The 18,983-nt window shown below is 40.5% G+C and overlaps 1 protein-coding gene across 22 annotated transcripts in view; it reads left to right on the forward strand.

The window, feature by feature from the left end:
• NRXN1 (neurexin 1) overlaps positions 1–18,983 on the forward strand; it is a 1,354,235-nt gene that overhangs the window by 636,690 nt on the left and 698,562 nt on the right. For all 22 annotated transcript variants that reach the window (XM_075064378.1, XM_075064379.1, XM_075064391.1 and 19 more), the window contains one exon: positions 4,578–5,016. In XM_075064378.1, coding sequence (XP_074920479.1) covers positions 4,578–5,016 — 439 coding nt within the window. The remainder of the gene's footprint in view (positions 1–4,577; positions 5,017–18,983) is intronic.

Here is an 18,983-nt window from a genome sequence, read left to right on the forward strand (position 1 = left end):
CCCACCAAGACATCACACTTGTTGCTCACACTTCTAAACTTAATCCAGAGACTCTCAGGTTTTTCTGCAGTTTCATACGGGAGCTTTGAGCAGTCATACTGCTCTCTTACATACAATGCAACTCCTCCACCTTTTCCTCCCTGCCTGTCCTTCCTGAACAGTTTATAGCCATCCATGATAGTACTCCAGTCATGTGAGTTATCCCACCAAGTCTCTGTTATTCCAATCACATCATAGTTCCTTGACTGTGCCAGGACTTCCAGTTCTCCCTGCCTGTTTCCCATGCTTCTTGCATTTGTGTATAGGCACTTAAGGTAACTCACTGATTGTTCCACTTTCTCAGTCTGAGACAGGAGTCCTCCCCTCTTGCACTCTCTTGCTCGTGCTTCCTCCCGGTATTCCATTTCCCCACTTACCTCAGGGCTTTGGTCTCCTTCCCCTGGTAAACCTAGTTTAAAGCCCTCCTCACTAGGTTAGCCAGCCTGCTTGTGAAGATGCTCTTCCCTCTCTTCGTTAGGTGGAGTCCCTCTCTGCCTAGCACTCCTCCTTCTTGGAACACCATCCCATGGCCGAAGAATCCAAAACATTCTCTCCAACACCACCTGTGTAGCCATTCATTGACTTCCACAATTCGACGATCTCTACCCAGGCCTTTTCCCTGCACAGGGAGGATGGGAGAACACCACTTGCGCCTCAAACTCCTTTATCCTTCTTCCCAGAGCCACGTAGTCTGCAATGATCTGCTCAAGGTCATTCTTGACAGTATCATTGGTGCCCACGTGGAGAAGCAGGAAGGGGTAGCAATCCGAGGGCTTGATGAGTCTCAGCAGTCTCTCCATCACATCGTGAATCCTAGCTCCTGGCAAGCAGCAGACCTCTCGGTTTTCTCGGTCGGGTGGCAGATAGATGACTCAGTCCCCCTGAGGAGGGAGTCCCCAACCACCACCACTCTCCTCCTCTTGGGAGTGGTGGTCGTGGAACCCCCATCCCTAGGACAGTGCATCTCATGCCTTCCAATTGGTAGAGTCTCTTTCTGCTCCCTTCCCTCAGATGTATCATCTAGTCCACTCTCTGCATTAGTACCTGTGGAGACAACATGAAAACAGTTGCTCATCTGTATCTCCATTGCTGGTACATGGACGCTCCTCTTTCTTCTTCTGGAGGTCACTTCTCCTCCTCTTGCCTCTGGTGGCTATGAACTTCCAGGCCTCATCTTTGATGCTCATGCTCTCTGGTTCCTTGGTGGACAGTTCTTTTCTCACCTGAATCTGGCATGGTAATGCTTGCTCTTTCTGCTAGTGCAAGATTTCCCCAAGCTCTCTGATAGTCTGCAGTGTCTGTACTTGTTCTTCCAGAGCACAAATCTTTTCTTCCAGCGCAGCCACCAGCTTGCACTTCATACAGAGGAATTCCCTTCTGGCAGGAAAGATATCATGTCTCATCTGTTGCAGGACACAACCGCGGTTCCATCACTGACCATCACAGTACTGATCACAGAGCAATACCTAGAAAGGGAGCCTCTCACACTTTCTCCACACTCCCCTGTTTGCCAATCCCATTTGACCACTCAGGAGTTTGCTGAGTAACTTCATTGGAGTTGACACTGATTAACAATAGGATAAGATAGGATTCAGGCCTATTTAATGTCTGCATATGTATAATAAAGACTATTTTTTCCTCTCTATGCAACCATTCTAAGATGGGCAGAGCACCTTCAGCTCCCATGGGAAGAAGCAGCACCGTATAGAACTGTACCTAGTGAGAAAGAGGGGGAGAGATTTATTGTTAGTTTTTAGGACTATATTTTAATATGGTGGAATATGTTCCACCATTATTTATTATAAAACGGTCTGGTCATATGGTCAGCTGGCGTAAATTGTCATTTCTCCATTTAAAATAATGGAGTTCCCGTGATTACACCAGCTGAGGATCTGGCCCTCACATTTTTAATATATGTTTATATTTGGACACTATTTTACAACAGGCACTCCTGAGATGTGTCATCTATGGTATGTTTACCTTTGATCTGGGCTCATAATTCCCAACTTGAGGAGAGGCACCCTTGCCAGGTCTGGTCAAGCTAGTGCTCTAGAAATAGAGTAGCCACAACAACACAAACAAGAGGAAGGGTGAGCTGCCAAGTATATACCTGTCTGAGACACTAGGCAAATACTCAAAGGCAGCTCACCCCTCCTGCCATTCATGCCAGCGCAGCTATGCTCTATTTATTAACACACTAGCTCAATCAGAGCTAGCGCAGCTATGTCTCCTTTCATTGGCAATTATACTCCTACCTCAAAGTGTAGCCATACCCTTAGAAACATAAAATGTTAGGGGGCTAAAGAGAGAGATTTCTACTTTACTGGGACCCTTTTAATGATGTTTCGGAGCCAGGCATTTAATGTGCATTATCGATTAATTTTATTGATTGTGTAACATGATCCTAAATGCCCATTAGTGGAGAGACTTGTATATACAGCAGTCATGTTATTTATAACACAGAAAGAACACCGCTACCAGAATATGTTGATAAACTGTATGATAGCAGTGGTTTTATTGCTTAGAAAAATACTTGTGTGGCCAGCTTTTCTGAGGGGTGGAGTAAAACAAAGGTATGATATGGAACAGGAACATTTGAAATGCAAGTTGATTAAATTAAAAACAAATACTGTCTTTCAGCTTTATCCAATAACCTTCAGCCAGACTTTGATGGTGGGGAAATTCAGCAGTATGGCATCCAGTCATACTGTCTGTGATTGTCCTGGCTTCAGTCTTTTCTCTGATATTGGCGTCCCAATTGTATTGCTTCATGAGCAACACAGATGCTATTATCCCCAATTCCTAGAACAAGGCAAAAATTTGTTAACTTGTGGAAAAAAAATGTTACAAAGTGATATCTGACCTTGAAAGATTTTGTGTACAGGAGTACAAGACTTAAGAAAGTAATAAAGAGCTTAGGGGAGCAAGAAACGTAATACTTCACTGACATCAGCAAAATGGCTGCACACAGAAGACTATTCAACAATCAAGTACACACAAGCTAATTTGCCACAGATAGCACAAATTCTGTGCAGTTTCTTTTAGATCATTTGAATTAACTGTAAGGATATTTTTAGAGCAATGCTGTTTGATTTAATTCAAGCTATTGTTAGTGTTAGTTAATGAAAAGAGCTACTTCGTATATTATATAGTTATAGATATATATAAATAAGGTTACAAGTAATAGCCAACATGAATTTGTCAAAAACAAATAATGTCAAAACAACCTAATTTCATTCTTTGACATGATTACTGGCCTAGTGGAAAAGGGGGAAGCTGTAGATGTGATTTATCTTGATTTTAAGTAAAGCTTTTCAGACAGTCCCATATGACATTCTCCCAAGCAACATGGGGAAATGTGGTCTAAAATTACTATAAGGTGAGTGCATTTTTTTTAAAGATTGTACTCAAAGAGTAATTATCAATGACTAGCTGTCGTACTGGGAGGACGCATCTAGTGGGTCCCACCAGGGTCTTTCCTGGGTCCAGTGCTTTTTAATTTGGATAATGGAGCGGAGAATATGCTTATAAAATTTGCAAATGATGCCAACCTGGGAGGGGTTACTAACACTTTGGAGAAGAGGATTGGAATTCAAAACAACCTTGACAAATCTGAGAATTGGTCTGATATCAAGAACATGTAATTCAATAAACAAGTGTAAAGTACTGCACTTAGGAAGGTAAAATCAAATACACAAATACAAAACAGGGAATAATTGGCTAAGCAGTATTACTGCTGAAAAGGATCTGTGATTATAGTGAATCATATTGAATGTTAGCCAACAATCTGATACAGTTGTGAAAAAAGCTGATATCTCTCTGGGGTGTGTTTATAGGGAGTTGACATATGTAAGATGCGGAAGATAATTGTCCTGCTCTATCTGCACTGTTGAGGCCTCAGCTGGAGTACTATGTCCCAGTTTTGAGTGCCACATTGTAAGAAAAAATTGGAGAGAGTCCAGTTGAGAGCAACTAAACTGACAAAAGGTTTCAAAAACCTGACCAATGAGGAAATTAAAAAACAAAACAAAACTGGGCATATTTAGTCTTGAGAAAAGACAGGGGAAACCTGGTAAGTCTTCAGATATGTTAATGGTTGTTACAAAGAGGACTATGATCAGTTGTTCTCCATGTCCAATGCAGGTGGGACAAGAAGTAATCAATTTAATTTGCAGCTAGTAAGATATAGGTTAGGTATTAGGGAAAACTTTCCAACAATAAGGGTAGCTAAACACTGAATAGACTTCCAAGGGTGGTTTCAGAGTCCCCATCATTGGATGTGTTTAAGAACAGGTTAGCCAAACACCTGTTAGGGATTGTCCAGGTATACTTGGTCCTCCCTCAGTGCAATGGCTGGACTAGATGACTTCTCAAGGTCTCTTCCAGCCCTACATTTCTATGATGTATATATCTGTACATTCTCATATATTAAATAGCATCCATTATTAGTGACTGACATACTTGAACCTATTGAGGGTTATGTTTGATTGGTTAATACAGTTAATTCTACCATTGTAACCACTGTGCTTTGTTTGCAGGTTGTATATAAAAATAACGATGTCAGACTGGAGTTATCTCGACTTGCCAAGCAAGGAGATCCTAAAATGAAGATTCATGGAGTTGTAGCATTTAAATGTGAGAATGTTGCAACCTTGGATCCAATCACATTTGAAACACCGGAGTCTTTCATCTCTTTGCCAAAGTGGAATGCCAAGAAAACAGGGTCAATATCATTTGACTTTCGCACAACTGAGCCAAATGGACTGATTCTTTTCAGTCATGGAAAACCAAGGCATCAGAAAGATGCCAAACACCCACAAATGGTAAAGGTTGACTTCTTTGCCATTGAGATGCTTGATGGTTACCTTTACCTGCTCCTAGATATGGGATCGGGTACAATTAAAATAAAAGCCTTGCAAAAGAAAGTGAATGATGGAGAGTGGTACCATGTGGACTTTCAGCGGGATGGACGGTCAGGTAAATTTCTTCTTCTTTTCTTTTTTTCTGTTTAAAAACATCAGAAAGATTTGAAAGTTGTAATTATATGGTGTTTTTTACTGTTGAAGTTAGACATCATCAGCTAAATAAGGGAGGTATAATGACTCATTATTGTCAGGTATTAAAACTCAAAACACAAATGATTTCCAGAGAACAGTATATTATGTGAACATTTACTGGATAATCAAGTACTAACTCTTGCAAGTCAATGTATCATGTACTTGCAAAAAACAGTAAAAACAACAAAAATAAACTACCAAACAGAGCACCCTGTACTCCTGATAATCACTTACATCATCATATTTGTAGAAGGAGCTGAAGTGGCAAATTGCAAGTTTAAAAAAAACAACAGCAACAAAAACCACAACACACTAGCAAATTGTAAGTAATCTTCTGTATAGTAAAAGTGAATACTGTGCCCATAGAAACAACCAAACCCTTCTAATGAAGTCAGTGAACCTCTGCATAATTAATATGCATGCTAATGAATCATGATCAAAACATGTGGAGCTAAGAAAATAATTGATTTTTTTTCTGTTTGGTGGCTGAACAGAAAAATATGAAAAGAAAATTGCTTTGTTTTGAAGTGAAACTGAATTTTTAAATTTTTTCTTGCAGAAATGAAAAACCGGAAAAAAATTGTTTAGGTCAAACAACATGTTTGTGAATTTGAAACTGTTTTGACATTTTCTAAACAAACCATTGCAACATTTCTGAAATATTGGGTTTTGGGGGGACTTTTTCAGCTGAAACTATTCACCAAATGCAACCTGAATTCGTGAATAGATTTGTTGTCCTGAAAAATGCATTTTTCAGCAAACTTACTATTTGCTGAAAAAATTCCACCCAGTTCTAATTGTGTACTAGCCAGGGCCGACGCTTCCATTTAGGCGGCCTAGGCAATCGCCTAGGGCGCCAGGATTATTGGTGGGCGGCATTTTGCCGGAGTGGGCGGCAGGCGGCTCTGGTGGAGCTGCCACAGTCGTGCCTGCGGAGGGTCCACTGGTCCGCGGCGCCGGTGGAGCTGCCGCAGACATGCCTGCGGGTGGTCGGCTGCTCTCGCGGCTCTGGTGGACCGCCCACAGGCATGACTGCAGCAGCTCCACCGGAGCCGCAGACCAGCGGACCCTCTGCAGGCGCAACTATGGTAGCTCCACCAGAGCCTCAGGACCAGTGCGCAGGGCGCTAAAATCCCTAGCGCCGGTCCTGGTACTAGCAAAATGGAAATATTTGACTACTGGCCATTGAAGCCAACATGAGTCATTAGGGTTAATAATTACTCTTACTGTTAGTAATAAAAACATCAGCTGCCCCTAACTCTGCAGTAAAATGTCAAGTCACACAGGGCATGTCTATGCTGCAGCTCACACTTGTCACTGACCCATGTCAGCTGACTCAGGCTGGACTGCAGAGCTATAAAACTGCTGTGTAGACACCTAGGCTCTGAGACCCCATCCAAATCAACTGATATGGGCCAGCCATGGATGTTTAACTGCAGTGTAGACACATACATGCCTTAGTGTGTTAGCTAGTGAAACCATTCTTACATTCCAGTTGCAGTTCATTTAATACAAGTTGACTTCAGGAAGTAAACAATAGTCATTATTCAGAGGATTTTTAAGGTCTTCTACGGTTCCTCTTCTAACTCCTATGTAAAGATTCATGCCAAGATTCTTCTAAGAATAAAACAGAATCTAAAAGCTTTTAAAAAAATTTCCTAAGAAATAATGTTCATCACAGCAGTAAATAAAAAGACTATAATTCATTCAGTGAGGGAATTCTTGTGATGTATTCCACAAGAACATTCTTAAATGATCTGTGGTTTAGCTACATAACTAAAACAGTTAAATGGCACTACATCGTTAATTTATGTACACTTCGAAGGTGTATTATTTAATCTCCATAGTTGAAAACGTACTGTACGCCTCCTCTATTTCTGCCTCTGTATTTTGGGTTCCTTTGTTTTTCAGCTTCCAGATTTCTGGTTTATCTTTCTTGCATTATTATTTACTGTACATTCCAAAAGTATATGATTTTAGCATAGATTATTCATTTGCTTGTTATGAAACTATACTTGAGTTGGTCTTGGAGATGTACTGACAGCTCCCAAATTCAGTGGTAATAAAGACACTTATGTTGCAGGAGACTCTCAACAGTGTATAGAACGAGACCTCTGCTGAAAAAGTTTAGGGCCAGATTTTCCAAACAAGGCCTGCCTTTTAGTGTTCACAATTTTCCAGTACAATTTACTTAATTCAGATGGGTGAAAAACTAATTACACCTGTAAATCAAATATTAGATAGTTCAGTGACCTCAACTGGAGCCACATAATTGCAGGTGTGAAAAGAGAAGCCCAGAAAAAGACAGGACCCAAAATTTAATTTAGCTTAACCTACCCTGGGGTTCCAGATATAATTATGAAAAATAACTATATGGTTCCTGAGTTCTAGTGAGTTGAATATGAACTATACAAAGGTTGATTTTCTGGCTGTCTCATGTCACTTAGTTATTTACTCATGAGGTAACAAATCTGCCCAAAAACCTCAACTATGATTGAACATCCAGTGGTAATCATATTATTTACATTGTGATTTTCATTTTGTGTCTTCTCTTCTGAAACACTGCTTTAGGGATTGACCTAGAAACAATCTGTCCCTGGGACAATTCTGAGAAGTGGAGGTTATTTCTACAATCAGAGTCAGTTCTGGTCAGAAAATGAATGCAGTGTAGTTGGTTACATTTGAAAATATGCCCCTAAATGTTTATAGTTGTACAAGACTTTGGCCCAAAATTTTTCTTAAGGAACTGTGAGGCTAAACTCAGGGTAAATCTCTGGAAAATGTTGGTGAGTTTTAAGTATCTAGGTTACTTTCAGGGATGATGTATACCAAAGGGTTTGAAGACCCATGTGTACGTCCACAATTTGTTTGCAAACATTTAGCCATGAATAATTTTAGTGTAGTGTTTATTGTTAGCATTTTAATATTATGTACTACTTTTAAGCCAAACTTCTAAAGTTAATTTAGATGGAGGCATGAATACTTTCATAGAATCATAGAATATCAGGCTTGGAAGGGACCTCAAGAGGTCTAGTCCAACCCCCTGCTCAAAGCAGGACCAACCCCAACTAAATCATCCCAGCCAGGGCTTTCTCAAGCCTGACCTTAAAAACCTGTAAGGAAAGAGATTCCACCACCTCCCTAGGTAACCCATTCCAGTGCTTCGCCACCCTCCTAGTGAAGAAGTGTTTCCTAATATCCAACCTAAACCTCCCCCAACTGCAATTGAGACCATTACTATCCTTGTTTTATCATCTGATACAATGGAACAGTCTAGATCTCACTCTCTGGAACCCCCTTTCAGGTAGTTGAAAGCAGCTATCAATCCCCCTCTATTCTTCTCTTCTGCAGAATAAAACAATCCCAGTTCCCTCAGCCTCTCCTCATAAGTCATGTGCTCCAGCCCTCTAATCATTTTTGTTGCCTTCATTGGACTCTTTCAATTTTCCACATCTTCTTGTAGTGTGGGCCCAAAACTGGACATAGTATTTCAGATGAGGCCTCACCAATGTTGAATAGAGGGGATGTTCAAGTCCCTCGATCTGCTGGAATGCCCCTACTTATCAGTCCAATAGTCATAGCCTTCTTGGCAACAAGGGCACACTGCTGACTCATATCCAACTTCTTGTCCACTGTACTCTAGGTCTTTTTCTGCTGCCTAGCCATTGTTCCTAGTCTGTAACAGTGCATGGGATTCCTCATCTAAGTGCAGGACTCTGCCTTGTCCTTGCTGAACCTCATCAGATTTCTTTTGACCCAATCCTCTAATTGTCTAGGACCCTCTGTATCCCGTCCTACCCTCCAGTGTATCTACCATTCTCCCAGTTTAGTGTCATCTGCAAACTGCTGAGGTGCAGTCCACGCATCCTCCAGATCATTAATGAAGATTTGAATAAAACGGCCCCAGGCCCGAGCCTTTGGGCATTCCGCTTGAAACCGGTGCCAAGCTAGACATGACCCATTGATCACTACCCGTTAAGCCAACGATCTGCCAGCTTTCATCACCTTAATAGTCGTTCATCCAGCCCGTATTTTCTTTAATTGCCAGACGTAATACTGTGGGAGACCGTATCAATCTTTGCTAAATCAAAGAATAACACATTCACTGCTTTTCCCCTTCATCCACAGACCCAGTATCTCCTCATAGAAGGCAATTAGATTAGTCAGGACATGACTTGCCCTTGGTGAATCCATGCTGACTGTTCCTGATCACTCTCCCTAAGGTTTCGAATTGATTCCTTGAGGACTACTCCATGATTTTCCAGGGACTGAGGTGAGGCTGACTGGCCTGTAGTCCCCGTAATCTCTTTCTCTCCCTTTTTTTATGATAGCCTACATAGCCTGTTCCAGTCATCGGACCTCCCGATGCCATGAGTTTTCAAGATAACGGCCAATGGCTCTGCAATCACATCCACCAACTCCTATTAGCACCTCGGATGCAGCGCATTCAGCCCCATGGACTTCTGCTCATCCAGTTTTTCTAACTAGTCCTGAACCACTTCTTTGTTCAAGAGGGCTGCTCACCTCTCCTATACTGTGTTGCCCAGTGCAGCAGTCTAGGAAGTGACCTTGTTTGTGAAAACAGAGGGAAAAATCATTGAGTACATTAGCTTTTTCCACATCCACTGTCACTAGGTTGCCTCTCATTCAAGTAAGGGGCCCACACTTTCCTTGACTTTCTTCTTGTTGCTAACATGCCTGAAGAAACCCTTCTTGTTACTGTCTTAACATCCTTCTTGCCCTAGCCCGGCAAAAACTCCAAAAAAGGGGGTTGGGGGTTGGGAATTTTTGGCCCCCTTCCCCCCCTTGATTTCACTCACGCATGCGCTGAAGCACTATTTTTATACTCTCCTGGTCCATTTGTCCTGAACTTCCACTTCTTGTAAGCTTCTTTTTTGCATTTAAGATCAGCAAGGATTTCACTGTTAAGCCAAACTGGTCGCCTGCCATATTTACTATTCTTTCTAAACAATAGGATTTTTTTTTCTTGCAACCTTCATAAGGATTCTTTAAAATACAGCCAGCTCTCTTGGACTCCTTTTCCCTTCCTGTTATTCTACGAGGGGATCCTGCCCATCAATTCCCTGAGGGAGTCAAAGTCTGCTTTTCTGAATTACAGGGTCCGTATTCTGCTGCTCTCCTTTATTCCTTATGTCAGGATCCTGAACTCAACCATCTCATGGTCACTGACTCCCAGGTTCCCATCCACTTTTGCTTCCCCTACTAATTCTTCCCGGTTTGTGAGCAGCAGATCTAGAAGAGCTCTGCCCTTAGTTGGTTCCTCCAGCACTTGCACCAGGAAATTGTCCCCTGCACTTTTCAAATGTCTGTTTTAGGTTTGTTTTTGCAGAATAACTCTTTGAAGAATAACACTGATTTGTCCTAGGTCATGCATTCATAGATAGGGATGGATAAACAGAAATGGGTAAAATTAATAGGGTGGATTTGATTTAAATCAATTTGATTTAAATCACTAGTCAGGAAGACTCAACTTAATCATGAATTTCTACATAAAAGTGCATTCTTTTTGGATGTTATAACCTTAATACATATTCTTCACAACTCATAGATAGATGTAGGTTTTATTTTTAGAAAGTACACACTATACATTTTTAAGTGATTTATTTTGAAAATTTTTCAGATGCATTTTACAGCTATATCAGAAAATGAATGATTGTTTGGTTATTTCATTTACCAAAGGTAATTGAAGCAGATATTTATGAAGTCATTAGGAGGTGAACTATCTCGGGTTCAACTGATTAATAATTCATATTTGGAGGATTTTCTTGCCATACTGTATTAGGAGGAGAACATCACCAGACAGACATTTAAATTATTTTATTTAACTAAAACAACAAACTTATGTATTCTGGATTTTTTCTTCTATAGCAAACATATAATATTTTAATAAAACACATGTATGAATTTTTGAATTTAGTTAAATATTCAAGTTTTTTAAAATTGGGATTTTTTTGTTTTTTTTTTAAACTAAAATGGTTAAATGCAATATTTAAAAAAAATTAAATTGACTCTGTCAGCTAGGTCAACCTGAGAAACTTAACCTATTGGCTTCTGCAGCTAACTCAGTCATCTTCACCTTCATTTTCCTGTTTGTTCACAATCTGGAAAAGAAAAACAAGCTTTCCTGCTTTTTCAGGCCCCAAACGATTTCTCAATTTGGAATGAATTAGTTCAAGGGAAGAAAATATTCTTTTTACACCGGTACAAGAAGCTTCTACTGTTAAAATTGAAATTATCACTTCAACATCTCTTAATCCAAGTGCTTAAATGATGCTAGCAGTTCACTGCCACCAATTCATTTTCTTTAAAACATCATCAGCAAACATATTTCTTAAATGGTGCCCCTTAGCTCTGAAGTTTATTATAGTTGGCATTATGGAGGGATGATTGCTGGATGTCCATGTCATAGCCAGCTCCTCTTCTTCAGCAGTTAAGTTTTGACTCTGGTTCTGAGTATTGAGAATATTTCCAAGGAAATGAGCTGGAGATAGTGCTTGTCCCGTTCGTTTTTTTTTAATGCTTGTAATTTTAACACCGTCATTGCATGTTTCTCTTTTTAAGATCTCACTCAGTTCCTTCCAAATTTCAACACCATCAGTAATAAAACAGCTATTTCCCTGCATTTTGTTAAAGGCTACAGAAATAGGCTTCAGGGTACTCATCATGTGTTCAACATTTCTCTTAAGCCCAGTGTTGAGAACTTTGGCTGTGACAGTGCCATCAATTTTTTCATGATTTTGTTCACAAACTGTCATCAGATTAGGCCACTTCTTGATATAGTGCTCAAAACAGTCCACTACTGAGTTCCATCACATGTCTTGTGGGAGAGTTAGCTTGGTTCCTCCCACTTCTTTTCAGAACAGCTGCTGCAAAGTGGCTGTTACAGAAGGCTTTTGCGATTTCAACAATATTAGCCTTCATTTCTGGAACACTGAAATCTTTGGCTAGGAGGTGCATGAAATGAGCACTGCAACCATATGTTGTTAGCTTGGGACTTTCTTCACACTCTTCTAAATAATTTCTTCTCATCTTGGATACATTTGCAGCATTGTCTGTGACCAAGCTGTGTACTAGACATTTGAATTTTTTTTCACAGTTTGTTATAGTTTTTACTGCTACTTCTTGTAAGTATTCTGCTATGTGTGCATTTCCTGATGTATCAATTGTTTCTATAAGGAAGACATTCCCTGATTCTGTTGTCACACAAGCACATACAACAGGATCATTGTAAACATTGCACCACCGATCAAGACTCATGTTAACAATTTTACCCTCTAGACCTTTTGCACACTGCCCAATTTCTCTTTCATACATTTTATCCAGCAATTTGCCTGTGACATCTGCTCTGTTGGGTGGACTGTATCCTGGTGTTAATGACTGAACCATGTTAATGAAGTGTGGGTTCTCAGTCATATGGAAAGGAGAGTTTGTTGCATAAACAAACCAGGCATCAATTACCTCTTTTTGCAATCTGCTGGTAAACAAAATAAGTCAATGCAGTTATTTAAGTATTATTTAAGTATTATTACCACCATTATTAAGTATTATACTCCTCAGTTAGTATTACTCATTGCATTCTCTGACACTCAGTACTATTTTAAAGGTGAAATTGTAAAAGGAAGATCTGCCCATTTCAACTATTTATTTTTTTATCACAACTGAATCTAAAATGATAGTACCATAGAGTAACAACTACATTCTTTGCTCAAACATGAGAATTCAAGAATAGTCCAGAAGGAAGATAGGCAGTCCTTAAGAGAGAAGTATGAAATAAAAAAATTGAACAACCTGAAGATCCTGCATGTTCAGATATGTTCCTTTCATCATCTTCAACGCAGCTTCCCCCTGAGAAGGAATACTTCTTATGATGTTGTTTCATTTGGGCAACCAGGCCTTCCATTTCTTTGTTGCACTGTTTGCATTTTGCACGCATGCCTGTCTTACCCACAGGTAGAAGAACTTCATTAAAATATTCCCAAACTGGATCTCTTTTTATGGCCTTTTTATGCCATTATAGGTTTTCCCTTCTAGTGAGAGAATGGTATGGTAGATCTCAAATCAATGAAGGTTACACTCAGAAAGAACTCAAGAGTTCTGGAATATGCTGCACAAACAGTTTCACTTTTGTTTCTACTGCCTGTCCCTCCCTTCTCACATTTATCTCCAGACTTCTTCTCCTTGTCCAGAACTATTTTGCCCCCAACAATCTTCTATTCATTGAACTTTTTGAAACTTTGCACTTTTAGAGAGAGGTAAGGGATTGACTCTGTGTACACAAATTTGCAGAGGGACAATAGAGTTGGGGTCTGTCATTTCTCACCTCTATATATTATTTACTTTTTTTATTTTAAAAACATTTTGCTGTTAACAAGCATGTTATCTCTGGATACACAAATCCACAGTTTGAGAACTGCAAAACTAAGCATCTCTGATGGTATCTTCTAGACTGAGCACTGAGTCCCATTGAGTAGATAGATTAATTTAAATAATCTATACAAAAGCCCCTGGAATCCCATAAAATTGGGTCCTAATCCATGAACTATTGAAATTAATTTACAAAACTTTTCTTAAACATTACATGAATATATTGTCTCATACTAAAGAATTAGAATCTATAATCCCTATTCCATGATGAGAGATCTTTCAGCTATAATGTATCTTAATCCAATTTAAATAAAAAAAAATCTGATTTATTTTTATTTTTAAATTGATTTTTATCCACCCTGAAAATTAGTACTGTACTGAACTGTCATCTAAAACCTGAACCCAACACAATTGGGTTTGAATATGTTTGGCTAATATTTACAGTGGGAAAAGTACTGAAATTCTTACTCCATTTTTGCATTGGCAATGCTGTCATCTAATCTAATGGGAGTATTCCCTAAATAATGGCTGAATAGGGACCACAGAATTTGCATCAGAAAAAAACATTTGCTTAACATAAAAATAAGTTGTGTGTTCCTCTTTTTCTTCTGACTGGAAACGAAAGTACCAAAATATTCTCAGCTAGATTCTGCTACTCCTATCGTGTTTTGGTGCTGTCTTTCACAACTCCTCACTATTACACGCTCAGTGTAATCATGGCAGAATCTATGAGAGGGGCATCTTCTGCAATAAATCTATTCCAGCCAAAACCAGGAATACTGGAAATCTCCTGAGAGACTGATCTTTTGAAATCGCACACTTACTAGCTACTTATCTGAGCCAATCACTGCTAACATGACATATTTTAAATTTGTGCTCCATCTTCATGAATAAGTAGCTCAAGTACCATATTTGCTGCTAAATATGTTCCATGTTTTGCAGTCTTTTATTCCTACATTTCTCTAGCTTTCAAATCCAAAACAGAGTGGTGCCCACTGATAATAGAAAGCTGTGACGCTTCTCAAGGAGTGTGGCTAATTTCCTTGACTTCTGTATTAGCAGGATCAGCAAGTGCTTTGATTTATTTTCTGGTCTTTGCTCTCTTCCTGATTCTCAGCCACAGGAAATATACACTCTAAGCTGCAGCAACAACAACTATCACCTTTCTGTCATCTAGCTAGCCTTGTTTGGCCACAGCTGTTACCAGACTACCAGATAATATTCACTCCAGCACACTAAGAGTACGATATAATATAACCAGAATAGCCCAGTCTTTTCTTAGCTTTTCACTGTCTGCCAATAAACAGTTATGAGAGTTTCAAATAGTAACTTAATAGACTACATAAGGTAAGTACAGAGATCAAGGTAGCTGCACCAGCTGCAGTTACAATCTAAGTATTTTACTGATCACAACTGATGAGTTAAGGTTTAGAAATATGTCTGTGCGTGGATGTCTTAGTTTCTTGTAAACGGACTTATAAAAACTAAATTGCTGAGATAATGAATATGATTGAAGAGGCTCATTAACAGATACCTAAGGGAAATGTTTGGCTGTTCAGCTGTTACAGTACTGCCAACTTTGCAGTAAAAGAAGTAGGAACATACCATGAAACAGCTGCAAAGGTCTTTGCCTACAGTGGTTTTTGTGACACATTAGGGCTAGGTTAATAACTGATTTGTGAGGCCTGAGTATTGTTTAAATTTTTGTTAAGTTGTTTGGCATACCCAAGGATAACCTCACAAGCATTTTTCTAACAAACTGCCATGCTTTAGAAATCATCATTACACATTAAAATCAGATAGAGAACGTATCATTCTCGTCAGCCTTCAATGGTGTACAGCACTGTAAAACAGATTGTACCAGCAGTTATGCATGGGTAAACCAGCATGTAAGGGCTAAAAAGTCACTGATATTTTGAATTAAAGTCAGAGTTCTGGTTTAAGCTCTAGAAATTGTTGTGTGTATGTCTGTGTGTGAGTGAGAGAGAGAGAGAGCGCGCACACATGGATCTTACCAGAGCATATAATTAGAGGTTTACTGTAATCAGTCTTGCACTGCAAGCAGCACTTTCTAAATAGCCATTACAAGCCCTGTGGTTTGGTTCGTATATAAAAAAATATGTATAATATAATAGACCATTCATGAATCATCACACTTATTCCTGATTAAATACGTATTTGAAATTACTTATTTGAAGTGTTGGATTGACCTGGTGCTCCAAAGATAAACAATCCTAATTAGTCATTCAAGTAGTGTTCTGGGTTGGTACTGTACAAGTGATTGTTTATCCATAAAGTAGTACTACCCCTCCCCCCCCATTCTGCCCTCAGATGATGCATACAGTACCTGGCTGGGTGGCTCATTGTTAGAGATCCAACAGGTCATAGCAAGAGCCTAAAGGATGGACTTGCTTCCAGGTGATATTGGGAGGAAAGAAATACTTCTTTACTGAGATTCTAAAGTTGAATTCATTGATCAAGGATCAGTGCTCTGAGTCAGATCAATCCCTGAAGCTCACTTAGTGCAGTCCTTAGCTAGGCCTTCCCTTTCCTCTCTATGACCCAAAAGTCAATCAAAAAGTTTTTAAACAGTTTTCTCCCTAGGTTTTCCTTGCCTCAGGGAGACATGGAGAATCTTTTCTACTCACCAGGCGGTCAAGCCACCTTTTCCCTTGGGTGTTCACTGTCTCATCATTGGCTGTATTAATATTTATTTATGTATTTGTTTTATTTTACTGTAGCAGCAAGGTGCTAGGCACTGTACAAACGTAGAACAAAAAGATGTTATCTGCCCCAGATTAGCTTACAATCTAATGCTGTAGTTTCTCAGCCCTGCACATCCATTTTCCTCTAAGACATCCCTTCCCACTAAAACAGTTTTTCTTCTGCCATTCCGGCAAAAGCATCTGCATACATCTCTGGGTTGAAATTGTTCAGCTATGCTGCAACATATTGACAGTGTAGCTGAAGAACTCCTCTCTCAAGCTCTGCAAAATAAGGAGAGTTTCAAAGGCATGGTATGAAAATGGAGTAAACCTAAGATCACATAGATAACTGGTTCTCCCATGACGGATTTGTGCTTCTTTTTTTAGAGTCATTGAATGTTATAATTTCATAAGATGTCAAAGAGCTGCCACTGATAATCTAAATTTTGTGCAGTGTCATACATTTTTATGAAAAATTGGTCCATCTGTCAGTCAAGATATCATAAGAACATAAAAATGGCCATACTGGGTCAGACCAAAGATCCATCTAGCCCAGTATGTTGTCTTCTGACAGTGGCCAGTGCCAGGTGCACCAGAAAACTCCTATCCAGGCAGAACTCCTATCCGGCAAATACTTTATATAGCTCAAAAGCAATCGTTTTTGCCATGAGAGAGCAAACTTTTATTGCTTCAGAATATCTCATTTTGTAGCCTATAATCATCAAGGTTTATTGGTGACCCATTGCATTCTTCTACAAGAGGTTCCATCATATTCAACCCAATTTACTGAAGCAAGAGTGCGTGTAACTCCTTGCCTCATCTGGCATCTTTCTGCCCTCAGTCTTATTGACTGATTCCCTCATCCTCCCCATTACTTTGTCTCTTGGCTGGGTCACATATGGTGACTAGGAATTGGCCATCCTTTGTTATAACATGATTTGTGAGGATTTGTGAGGACATAATCCCTTGTGAGGGCAACCTGTGTCTTTATTTGAATTGAGTGAGGTGGGATTTGATAGGAGCCTTCAACTACCTGAAGGGGGGTTCCAGAGAGGATGGAACTCAGCTGTTCTGTGTGGTGGCAGATGATGGAACAAGAAACAATGGTCTCAAGTTGCAGTGGGGGAGGTCAGGCTGGATATTAGGAAACACTATTTCATGAGGAGAGTGGTGAAGCACTGGAATGGGTTACCTAGGGAGGTGGTAGAATCTCCATCCTTAGAGGTTTTTTAGGCCCAGCTTCAGGAAGCCCTGGCTGGGATGATTTCATTGGGGTTGGTCCTGCTTTGAGCAGGGGGTTGGAATAGATGACCTCCTGAGGTCCCTTCCAACCCTAATATTCTATGACTCTATGAAGCTCTGTGTCTGCTGGGCAGTTTTCCCCCACATGGTCTGCATAAGGGGAGGGCAGGAAAGTAGCTCCTGATAACTCATCACATTGCCTATATGGAGAAACTGATCAGCAGGCACAGAGCCTGGCGTTGCTGCTCACCATCCCCCCCAGTTCTCTTGGAGGGCACAGAGGAACATTGCATGGGTGCACAAGCAGTGATGCAAGGCACTCCATGCTTGCCGGTCAGTTTCTCGACATGGACTGTGAAACAGAGGGCAGGAGAGCAGCGACCTTTACAGCACAGCTCCAGTTTGGTGCCATTTTCCATAAGAACAAGGCAGCTGAGCCACTTCCCAACACAGGTGAGTGCTCAGCTGCTAGTCCTGGCTGTAGGAGTGGGGCAGAAGGACTATGGGAGTCCCCCTGCAGAGAGCCACTGGGGTTGAATCAGAACCACCCCCAGGAACTTTTCCTGGCTTCAGGAAGCTTCACACACACACCTGCTCCACTTCCTGCCCCCCATCACTCCTCACTGTATGGGGAGCTGCACCCACATCTTCCCAACTCTAGTGCATTCAGACCTCCCTCCCAACTGCCATGCACCTGAATCCCCACCCCGCTGAGCCTCACCCCCTATCTCCAGAGACCCCACAAACCCAGACCCTCCTGCTGAGCCCTACCAAGACCCCCATATCTGAATCCCAACACCACCAAGCGTCACTCCCTTCATCCAGAGGCCTGCTCTGCTAAGACCCCCCCTGCTGCATCTGGATCCCCTGTGGAGCCTGACCTCCCACCCCAGCCCCTTGGCCCCCCAAATACAGAAGTCAAACTCATATTATGACAGCATCCACATGCTAATGCCAGCAACAAAATTAGACCAAAGTATTACATCGCACAGGAGACTAGACTGTTATATGCCATGGGCAGAGAATATGAGGAACTGAGGTGCATCAGTGCCTGAGGCTTCCACAGTGCCAGTGAAATAATGTTGGTAATGCCAAATAGTTCCACAGATTGACCAGATCTAGTACAACATGGGTAGAAGCAGTGAAAGGTTCCACTAAGTTGTGCAACCAGTTTTCTTGAACCTGGACTGAGATCAAGTATCTAAGGGTGAAGAGGTATAATTTGTTTTCTATGTCCAATTAATCCCAGTCCTCTCTGCTAAGGATGCTTTAAAAATGTGCCAGTTGTACTAGTTGCTTTTGTTACTTGGAACTGGTATAAGACCACCAATTCATTTTATGTATATTAGTCTGCTAAAATGTCATTAGAAAGCTTTTATTCACTAATGATCTTGGTCTAATTCAAGCTAGTTACCTAAAGAAGAAAAGCTCTGAAACCCATAACCAAACCTTCAAAAAAAAAATAATTGGAGATATACCTGTCTCCTAGAACTGGAAGAGTCACTGAGTCTAGTCCCCTACCTTCACTAGCGGGACCAAGTACTGATTTTTCCCC

This window comes from Chelonoidis abingdonii, chromosome 3 (assembly GCF_003597395.2).
Source record: "Chelonoidis abingdonii isolate Lonesome George chromosome 3, CheloAbing_2.0, whole genome shotgun sequence".
Lineage (NCBI taxonomy): Eukaryota > Metazoa > Chordata > Testudines > Testudinidae > Chelonoidis > Chelonoidis abingdonii.